The 11,435-nt window shown below is 35.9% G+C and overlaps 2 protein-coding genes across 2 annotated transcripts; one reads left to right on the top strand and one right to left on the bottom strand.

Moving 5' to 3' along the window:
• The first annotated feature begins 423 nt into the window (after positions 1–423).
• On the top strand, positions 424–3,715 carry LOC132029312 (uncharacterized). Its single transcript, XM_059418617.1, has 2 exons — positions 424–677; positions 1,583–3,715. The coding sequence occupies exons 1-2, from the start codon at positions 471–473 to the stop codon at positions 3,518–3,520; spliced, it is 2,145 nt and encodes a 714-aa protein (XP_059274600.1). The 5' UTR covers positions 424–470; the 3' UTR covers positions 3,521–3,715.
• Positions 3,716–4,274: 559 nt separating this feature from the next.
• LOC132031145 (uncharacterized) lies at positions 4,275–8,953 on the bottom strand. Its single transcript, XM_059421011.1, has 4 exons — positions 8,821–8,953; positions 8,031–8,101; positions 6,578–6,664; positions 4,275–4,541 (listed from the first exon to the last, which is right to left on the bottom strand). Exons 1-4 carry the CDS (start codon positions 8,915–8,917, stop codon positions 4,518–4,520), a joined length of 279 nt encoding a protein of 92 aa, XP_059276994.1. The 5' UTR covers positions 8,918–8,953; the 3' UTR covers positions 4,275–4,517.
• Between the last annotated feature and the right edge of the window lie 2,482 nt (positions 8,954–11,435).

Here is an 11,435-nt window from a genome sequence, read left to right as displayed (position 1 = left end):
TTTTACTTTAAAAATTAGTCAAATTGACTCTCGATGAGCGAAAAGTATAGCATAAATTGAAACTGAACGAGTACAATTTAGGCAAACGTCATAAAAGGGGTGGAGGTGGAGGCAATAGAGGTGGGATAGGGCGCCTTGAAGGATTGAAAGGAGTGTAATGTCACTTGTAAAACTTGATTTACCTACTTTTATTTTCCTCACTGTTAAAAATCTTGTTTTTTAACTGTGCCTCCATGTGTGTGCGCATAGAAACAGAAAAAATAGAGAGAGGTAGAAGGGCAGTTTGAAAACCACTTTGAGATGACAAGAAACATGCAATGTGACACTGTGTTTGACATATAGGAAGAGCTGAGAGAGAGAGAGAGAGAGAGAGAGAGAGAGAGAGAGAGAGAGAGAGAGAGAGAGAGAGATTCAGGCCATTCTTGTTTTCTCCATTTTCTATATATTTCTAGAGAGAGAGAGAGAGAGAGATGGCAAAGGGGGGTAGCATGAAGGGACACATGCAGAGTCACAACAATGGAAGTAGAGGAAGAACATATGCAGTGTTGGTGCTTCTTGCTTTTGGGGTTGCAATATTTGGAGTGTTGATTCTTCACAAGCTTAGAGAAAGGCGCATCTTCAACCTCCTTGTCAAAGACAGAGAAACTGAACTCATCGACCTTAAACTCCTCTTGCAGGTGCTCTCTCTAGATCTGTTGTGTGTGTGTGTTTCTTTTTTTGCTTTTTTCTTGTGGGGATTGGGGGTGGAGGGTAGGTCAACACAGTTCTTGAGCAAGATCCAGTTCCATACATGTATGTTTTGTTTGGTTTTCCACCCGATATTCGATACTCGTATTGGGGCTGTCTAAATTTGAATTCAAGAAGTCCCATATTGAGGTAAAGCTCCCCAATAGAGGCGACTTCATACACAGAGCTTGAACCTAAGATTTAATCAGGCCACCACAACCCTATTGATCATTGCATGTATGTCACATTATTGTGGGGAGGGGAGAAGAGGGAGGGGGAGGGGTTAGATTAACACAGTTCTTGAGCCAAATCCAGTTCCGTGTGTGTATTGTTTTAGTTTTCCGCCACGTATTAGGTACCAGTATTGGGATCTGATTAAATCCGGATTCGTGCCAAAAATTGCCACACTGGGAGTAAAGATCTCCCTAACAAGGCGACTTCATACCCAAAGCTCAGACGCAATCCTTGAACAAACCCTGTGGTCATGCATGTATGTCACATCACTGTGGGTGGCTCTAGTTTAGACTTCAAACCATTTATTGCAGTTAAACAGTAAGTTTTAACAGGTTGGTTTTAAGAGTTTATATTGCTTCAAGAGGATTTAAGAGAAAACATTAAGCTTTTAGATTTAGTTTTGAGCCTTAGTTTTGAGCCTATGATTCTGAAGCGACAGATACAGACTTATATGCTAAAATCTAAATCACATAAAAAAAGATGTGAAAAGTATTTTATTCTTCCTATTCATGAGATGAAAAGGAACAAAAAAGAAGATTTTTCATTACTGTATTTTTGCTAATTTCATGCAAATTTATTATGCTACTACCTAATAAAATAGTGACTGTGACCTGTGGAACAGAAAGAAAGAGAACATTCGAAAGAAGCTAAAAGGAAAGCGGTAGAAATCAAATCCAAGATGCAGTGGCTTCGTACGCAGAAAAGGGATCTTGAGAGCAGGATCATGGAAATGAAGTCGACAATCTCTTCCCTTAAAGATGAACAAAGAATAATCGAAGTGGCTCTCGAGGAAAGGCAGGATGAAATCAAGATGCTCAGAGAAAAACTTACAGAAACGAACCCAGAGGATTCCCAGGTTAAGGTTATTTCTGAATCATCGCAACAGAAGGAAGCCGAAAATGACTTACCTGTAAAAGTCTGGTCAGTGAGTGCAGACGATCCATCAAATCCACGTATAAACTTCACGACCAAGGCTGTTGGAAGGATAGAAGCAACTGAAGGAGAAACAGAAGAATTGCATGAATCCATCAAAACAGATGACCAGAAGAATTCAACAGAAAATATACACAGAAATGCCGATGAATCTGCCCCCAAGCTAGATCAAGCCACGAGGCAAAATGAAGACAGCAACACTGGAGAACAGGAGTCTCAAGAGTTGAGAACTGTTGAAGAAGAAGTTCCAGGCAACGGAAGCACCATTGTTCAGACTTTGGATGGCAAAAGAGAGACCGCTGACAGTTCTAAAGCCGGGAAAAATTTCCTAGAAGAGAAAAGGTATGATAGTGGGCATGCATCCGCGGAAACTATCAATCATAGTGGTCAAGTACAAAATCAGAGCAAGGAAGATGGTGTAGTAGATGCCACAGATTGGAAAGAACATGGAACAGAAATCGAAGGTGATCAAGGAAGTTTTGCCGATTCTCAAAGTAATAGACAGGAGTCTGGACGGCGTTATAAAAGTTGGGTGAAGTTAGAAATGAAGGATGATCACAAGAGTACAGATGCATCAAGAGTGAAGCAGGAGCACATAAGAAAGACAAAAGGGAAGAGTCGGAGAGTAATTGCAGAGAGCAAGGTCACTGAAAGTGATGGGAATACTGCTAAAAGAAGCATCCTAAGCATGAGAAACAGAAAGTTCTTTAAAGAAATACAGAAAAGTGAAACAAATGACACAGTTGGAGGCAGTAAACTGGAGAAAGAGGAACATAAGCAAGAGAAAAGTGTGGACCCGGACAGCATGAATGAATCAGGTTCACAAGATCACAGGATTGACATGACACATAAAACCCAACAATTTAAAGATCTGGAAGAAAAATTTGGAAACCAAATCAGGTTTCAACCAGAACAGAAACCAGATATGAGGAGACAGAGAATGCAAGATGATAGCTCAAACCTCGATGATGCTTCACCATGTAAGACATTACCTAACCCTAAGAAATCTGCAGGAAGTGAAGAAGGTATCCGAGAAGGAAGGCAATCTGACACAAATGAGATGAACGGGAAAGGGCAAGAAAGAGAAGCCAACAACTCGGAATCTGAGATGGCGCAGAGTTCTCAGGAAGTGCCTACAAAGACAGCTGCTTCTATGATCAACAGAGTTTCAAAAGAAGCCAGAAACAAAATATCCGATGAAACTACACAATTACAAGTAACAGGCATCAGTAGAGAACGTCAAGAACAAAAACAGGCTGACAATCTTCACAATTCTTCGGAGCATGAAATTATTGCTGAACGAGATGTAAAAGCAGATGATCTTCAGGTTGAGAATCATCAAGAAACAGAAGAAGAGGTAGACCAGTCAAGCAGAATTTCACAAGAGGCCAGATATCAAAAACTCAATAGCACTGCACGAGCAGAAAATGAAAACAACACCATTTTTACAGATACAGAAGAAAGGCTGGATGGCAATATTCACAGTTCTTCCACACGTGTAAAAAATGCTGAAATGACTTCAGAAGATAACAACCTTGACGCTGAGAATGATAAGGAAACAGAAGACGAAGACCATTCTAAAAGCTCTGCTGCCAACTTGGAAGAGGAGGGAAAAGACATGGACTGAAACAGATGTGTCTGAATTGTAGTATATCCAGTAGTTGCCTGAGAGAATGCTAAATGTTTGCTTCATTTCGATGTAAGATTATTATGTTTCTATGTTTAGTTTAATATGTAAGACATATACTTGCGTCTTTGTTAGTTTCCTGCAGGAGTTGTAATTTGCTGCTTCCACTTACTAATCACTTCCATCCCCCACCCACACACCCGGCCCCCAACCCCCCCCCCCCCCCCCACAAAACAAAACAAAAAAAAAAAAAAAAAAACAAACAAACAAACAAACACTTTCCCCCATGAAACTCCTCATGCCCTACGATATAAGAATATTGCAAAAGGAACACCGGAACGAATGATGAGAGGGAGAAGGGCAAGGAAGAGGAAGCAGTCTCATCTTAACAGTAGGTAAATGCATAAAATGGAAACCACCAACTTTAAGCTCGACATTTTGGATGATGAAGGATGATTTTGGGAAATTTTCATGAAATCACCGAACATATTATGTTTTCTATCCAGACTCATAATGAGACTAATGGAGGAACTGAGTATCACATATGAATGTTTAATAACTGTGATTAGGTTAAAACACACAGTTATTTGAGGACATCCTCATTAACTCGATTCTCAGGGGCGTCAAGATTTACTGCCTCAGTCTGCAAGTGCAAAGCTTCTACAAATTATGGTACATGGATCTTCAAATTAATGTGTACACAATTTCCATACTACTACATGATCAAGATGACAATGAAGCTTAGAAAGGCAAATGAACAAAAACCAATTTCATTTACCATCATAGCATACAAAAGAAAGAAGTGTGTTGCAGTATTGATGCAACCAACTTTTGTCCACCATTTAGGAGCTCACAGGCTCTCTGGTAATTTTTATAATGATAAGAAAATTCATAAAATGAGAATTGAATGTCCAAAAAGCTGGATTATTAGAGAGAACTTCTCAGTTTCGGACTTGAAATATCCCAACCTCAGTATGATGCGACGGAAATTCCCACCTTATTGTGATGCTGGCACCAAATTCTGCACAAATAAAGGATAAAATAGGATGTCATTCCTCTCAAACAGAGAAAAACTCAGCCCCATTCGCATGGCAGGTAAAGGACATTAAAAAAAAAGCGATTATTGTATCAGCAAATAATCCCTATAATCTACTATAATTTCGACTGACAGAACTTTAATATCCCAAAATATAAAGTCCTTATAAAATCAAAGTCCATCTGGCATACATAGCTGGAAATTCTAGCTCTACTCATGTATCAACAATTGAGTTTTAAAAAATTCTTTGCTTATATGATCTATCATTATGAGAATTCACTGAAATGTAAACCTTGTTCAAAACCCAGCATTTCTCCAATTTAAATTGAAAGTAGCTTTTCCCTCCTCCTCCTTTGAAGGCTGGTTATATCCAATGTCTCCCAGCGGCTGTCTTAGTCCTCTTTGTCTTGGGTATACACATACCTTTTTTTTAACACATTTGACTTGGTTCTCAAAATCTTTCGAGGTTTGGGTACACACATAAAAGTAGAGACGTTATTTGTTTTCTCATGAAAGCTTTTATCAACCGCATACCCCACTTTCTTTCTTCTAACCAAAGAAATCCCTTTCCAACTAACTTGGCTCCTATTTCCATTTCTCATATTTCCTATGACCATAAAGAATCTGTAGCAATGTTATTCAACAACAAAAAGGCTCTTTAAACATCCTAGGGAAGTACAACAACATACCCAGTGTAATCCCAGAAGTGAGGTCCGGGGAGGGTAGAGTGTACCTTTGGCAGTAGCTTGTTTACCCGATAGACCCTCAGCTCAGGTGTAAATCCTAGGGGAGTATGTTGGATATTTTCAACAAAGAAAATGCATTTGAATTAGGTAGCCTACTGCAGAGTTTTGTGCAAATGAAACAGCAAATACATGTATCAACCATTATTTGGAATAGGTGAATCCATGGAACTGCATAAGGAAAAGAAGCTGGGGATACCTTTGCAACTTTAAAATATTGAATGGCTACAAAACTCCAAAACAGATATAACTAACTGCTTGAATGGAAAAAAAAAAAAAAAAAGTTTTTTAACTTTGTCGCTTTGACACCTATATAAATTCCCCAAAATGCAACCTCAGTCTTTCCTCACTTCTCCCTCCCTGCACTCAAAACTGATAAAGTTTACCAAAGAAATGGAGGCTTACAAATTTTACTTGTTCTCACTATGTCTAGCCCTTCTAATCATATATCTCAAGGTGACACACTCCCTATCTCCCCTCACTGATAGGTAAACTTAACTTTTCAATCATTCAACTGTGCCTCAATCTCAAATTAATTGAGGCTGACTAATTGACTTTATTCATGTCATTCAATATTCAAATTTAAAACTATTTTAGCAGGCTATCAAGCTACGGTGATCCTCCTAATATATCTAAGCTTGGAACCGGCAAACTTAGGTAAACCTATTCTCTGTTGAAAATTGTGTGCCAAGAAAATTGCATGAAAACTGATATAGTACACTGATAGCAATGACCACTCATATACCCTACTACATAATTAATTAGTTGGCCAGGAAAATGTTGACTGACAACTGTATCAGGGCATAATGTTGTGATAGTGTTCTTTCTCTTTGCACCAGTGGCCATCAGAGAGAGGGCAGTGATAGGAGCGAAATATAATTTACCCTTTTTTCAAGTTTCACGTTCATATTTCTAAATTAAGAACACCAGAGCATCTTTTTAGGGATTAACAGAGACACGGACTGCTATTATTTGGTTTATAAGAAAGAATACATATACACCATGCTAAAGTTTCCTGATTCTTAACTTGATTCCCAAACAGCCATTTAATGTTTTTTTAGTTGTTCCCGGTAACCTTTTAGTGTTTTAAACATGCCATTGAATTTACAAGACACTCTCTTCTCAGTCTCATCGTAGGTTGATTGAGATTCTAACTAGATTGGGCAATCTACTGAAAAACATTGCTTATAGCAGATATGATTATCTCTATTTCCTGAAACAGTTCGTCAAAAGTAAATAGAAAGCATTACTTGCACTTTCAGCAGAACAGACAAGTACCTCTTCTTTGTTCTTCTTGCCTCCAGTGAAGAGCTTGTATCCACCATAGAAAAGCAAGCCCCAACCGGACAAAGATACAATCACAAACTGCAAAGAGAAACATCATTTGCAACCATAAATGTCTGCATTTTAAATTCCAAAAGGCGCCAAAAGACAAGTTTACTTAGGTTGAGATTGTGAACTTCATTAATACAGGTACAGTAGGAATTAGGTTGATCCTGTTTTAAGATTCTAGTGTAGCCAAATATGATCAAATTGGGTCCAAAATCGGCCAAATCTAAATTAGTCTTACACCAAAAAGGACTCGAATAAAATTGATCCAGGTGTAGTTTGGTCGAGAAAAAACAAGCACCAGCAACACAATTCTCTGGTTTGTTTCTTTTTAATTTAGTCAAACGATCCTTTACTTATTTTGGAAAAAAACACACTTTCTCTTATCATATATATAAGATATGCAATACAAGTTCTTTATATAATAAATGCACTAGATCGTCAAAGTAGGATCGGACAAGATCATCACCAATAATACTGATGAATTGGATATGTACAGTTGCACTAAGATATCATTCTTGAACAAAATCCATTTTTCGTTTTATTTGTTTCGGTAAAACTATACCTATATCACCAAACAGAGCCTCAGCTTTGCTGAAACTCCAATAGTGACCTATAGGTATTTCTCTTATTCTCTTTATCTTAATGACTATTGTAAGTGAGATTAAGGGTTCTGAACAACTTTCCAAGTAGCAAGTAGGTCTGTTCCCATAGGCTTTTTTAAAACCTACTCTTCATCCTTGACATGGATGGGTCTAGGAACTATTCAAGTAGATCTTCTGATTTTTTTTTTTTTGGGTCAAGCTCTCCTGATAGTGTCTTAATGAAGGTCTTTGATATAAAGCCACTTTAAATGCATAATATACCAATTCTCCAAATCTAAATTACCTTACTACACATACTACCTTACCTTACCTCACAGTTAGTACTCCATACTAGTTCATGTAACACATTGTTATTCCGGATATCCCGTAATATCCATACAATTCCACTAAAACTCTCTCCTTATCAAATCAGAAGTTTGAATTTGTATAATTATTTTACTATATGAAGAAGTGTAACATATAAAATTATTTAGCGTTTGTTTATTACAAGACGAAGTGAACATATAATATTGTCATAGCGTTTGTTGAGAGAAAATGACGCATCACATGACGACTTCTGTTTTTGGCAGAATAAGTTTGAATCCGATGATATTCCGAGTTGCAATTGTCAAAACTGTACAAGTATTAATTCGTTAAAGCCCCAAAAAAAGTTTGCTCCTTTTGAACAGACAATTGCGAAAAAACTTAAGCTGTTACATTTAACAAATCAAAAAGGGAGTAACAAGTATACTGTCATAGAACGTAATCTAAAAACAAAGCTTCGTCGATAACGTGGATGTTATAGTAAGAGAACTAACATGTTCTTCCTTCCATTGGCCAGGATTCAACGGCTCCTTCCAGCAATTGACCTTAGGAGGCCCGTGATGCTCTGGAAATATTCACATTTCAATACCATCAATAAATTAAAAACAAAGAACTACTCCCTCTGTGCCAATTTATGTGACACTTTTCGTTTTCTAAGATTCAAACTATATAAACTTTTGACCAACATTTTCAAATGTATTGTTTCAGCATATTGACATGAGAAGAATTACAACTTATAAGTATAAGGGGTCGTTTGGTTGGAAACAAGTTATCCCAGAATTAGTTATTCCACCCTCCCACAGGGATAAAATAACACTACAATCCCGGGATCAGTTATACCACCATTTTATCCCAACCAAACGTGGAATAAATTCATCTCAAATATAATCCCGGGATTATTTATCCTTATCCTTGTACCAAACGAGGCCTAAGTGTATAACAATAAATGAAATGATTGTATATTCACTGTTGATCCATGAATATATAATCATTTCCATTTCATTAACGGAAATGATTATACCGTGCAAAAATGTATTTTTTTCATCATTTTTTTATATTTAATTTTATAACACTGAGTTGATCTAATCCAATTTAACTTCAAAAAATTAGTCAAATTAATCTAGGGAAGCGAAAAGTGCCACGTAAATTAACAATAAATGAAATGATTGTATATTCATGGATCAAACATTAATAGAAATAAGATTAATCAAATCGAGTCACAGGAAGCACAAAGTGCCACATAAATTAGTATGGAATGAGTATAACAATAAATGAAAAGATTACCAGCTGAGCCGGCAAGGCCACGGCGCTGAATAAGAGAAGTGGCTTGAGTGAAGTTGGTTGCAGCTCGACGAGCCGCCATTGTCAATGATGTAGCCATGGCTTTTTTCTTCTGTTTGTTTTGAGATCCAAGAGAGAGAAGTGAAATTTACTTTGGGATGTAGGTAGGCTTCAATTGGACAAGGGCTAACTTAAAGTCTTCAAAACGACGTAGCTCGTGTCTTTAAATTGTTTTTGTCTATTCCATTTTACTACTCCCTCCTTTTATACTTGTTTGGTTAGCCATGTTCTGCTTTCGGTTCTGATTTTATCAACTTCGCCTATTATGGGTTTTTTTTGAAGGTGGGACACAAACACCGAACCAAACTAATGTCTTGATTCTTTCAGTTTCGATTTTTTAAAGTTCGGTTTTCGGTTTTTTTTCAATTCGATTTTTTTTAATATAATATTAAGTCATTCCTATTGACACTAATTCATATTCTCAAAAGCAATAAAACATAAACCGATAAATTGAAATCAAAATCAAACAAACAGATACACAAGAGAGAGAAAACTATATAATCATGACATAGGATTACTCGATGTTATATACATACCGTAAGAATAATTAAGAAAACACATAAAGGACATATATTAATCCTAAAGAGACATCTTAGTTACCTTTCTTTGTTAAGGATATTTGATTTTTTCAATTGCAGTGGAAAATTAGGGGTATAAATGCAAAAGAGGACTTATTACAATTGGGTTTTTTTTGCTTTAAACTTAATGGGACTGGACTATTTTAATTTTTTTGGGTAATGTATTAAATTTCGGTGCGCGTTCGGTTTTTCGGTTCGGTTTTATCAAACTTCGGTTCGGCTATTTCGGTTTCGGTTTTTTGATCGATGGACACAAACAAAACCAAACTAGTTCGGTTCTAGTTCGGTTTGAAGTTTCGGTTGAAGTTTCGGTTTTCGGTTTTCGGTATTTATGCTCAGCCCTATGTTTGGCTATAAGAATTATTCACTTTTTTCCAGAAATTTTTTTCACTTTTTTAAAAATTAATATTTAGCCATGAAAATTTTAAGTTGTATTTGAAATTTAAAAAATAAGAACAATAGCTTTTTTCACCACCAAAACAAGTATATTTTAACAAAAAAATACTATTTGCAAAAGCTATGATTGTAACTTCAAAATTCCAAAAAAAATGAAAAAGTTTTTTATTTCTATGGCCAAACGTCTACTTAGTTTATTTCATTTATGGGATTTGGGATAATAAAATCTCGGAATAAAATGTGGTACTCCTCTATCCCAATTCACATTTTTCGCTTCCCAAGATTTAAATTGTATCAACTTTGGCCAACATTTTAATATGTATTTTTCACCAAATTAATATGAGAAAATTTATAACTTAAGTACTTTTCATGTAGTTTTTAAATATATAAACTTTAATCTTAAAATATTGATTTAATCTAATTAATTTAATTTAGCTTCGATTTAGTCAAATAAATTCTCGAAAAGAGAAAATTATCACATCAAATGAAAAGGAAGGAGTATTATTTTATTCTATGTTTGGTTAAACTTTCAATTTCTGAATCAATAACTCTAAGTTGTTTATATTGTAATTGTGGTATTATCTTTATACCATCCTCAATGTGGATTACAATCTCAAAGAAAATACCAAAATGATAAAATATGTTTTTCTCCGAAACTTTTTTTCCCGAAATCCTTTACAAGTCCAATATTTAATTAGAAATAAAAGTTTATCCAAGTTTATCTAGTGTAAAACTAAATACATGTTTCATGTTATATCCCGCACATATTTCATTTTTAATCCAATCAACCAAACATCTGTCAAAGTATGTCCACTAAATAATTCCACCACTATTTAATAATCATATTATAATCCCGTCATTATAATTAGTTATAACTTGTTCACCAACCAAACGACCCCTTAACTCAGTATAAAGTTTAAACAAAAAAATTGAAAGAGCACGTACTCAACCCCCTCACCTTCGCTAATTTCCGCTTTAACATGTCAATTAAGATTCATACCTATTGTATACTAGTACTCAAGTCAAATTGTATTTTTTAGACACATACTCCCTCCGTCTCAATTTATGTGATATGGTTTGATTAGGCACGGAGTTTAAGGGGAAAAAAAGACTTTTGAAATTTGTGGTCTGAAATGCACTATGTATATTGTGGTACCGTAAATTATTTCATTAAGGGTAAAAGGTGAAGTTTTAAGTTAAATTATTTCTAAAGATAGAAATGTATCATTCATTTTGAAACAAATTAAAAATGAAAGTGTATTACATAAATTGAGACGGAGGGAGTAACCAACAGTGCCTCGCAAAAATAAATACATAATTTTCAAATGCGATGACATGGCAAATATAGTAAATCAGCAATATCAATTGTCTCCGCTCTTGTTTACCCAAAATTACTTTCGATTGTGGATAAAATGATTGTGCTCCCACTTACTTAAGAATGGAATGGAAGTGGTTTGTCGATAAGTTCACTGATCTTAGACTAAATACATTGGAATCCTGAACACCACCACAAACCCTACCGTGTATCTGCCTACGGTGCGGTAAGACACCATCCTATTGTGCCAACAACCAACTCCCGCGTGT

This window comes from Lycium ferocissimum, chromosome 9, assembly GCF_029784015.1.
Source record: "Lycium ferocissimum isolate CSIRO_LF1 chromosome 9, AGI_CSIRO_Lferr_CH_V1, whole genome shotgun sequence".
NCBI lineage: Eukaryota > Viridiplantae > Streptophyta > Magnoliopsida > Solanales > Solanaceae > Lycium > Lycium ferocissimum.
This window is presented reverse-complemented; position numbering and strand designations above follow the sequence as displayed.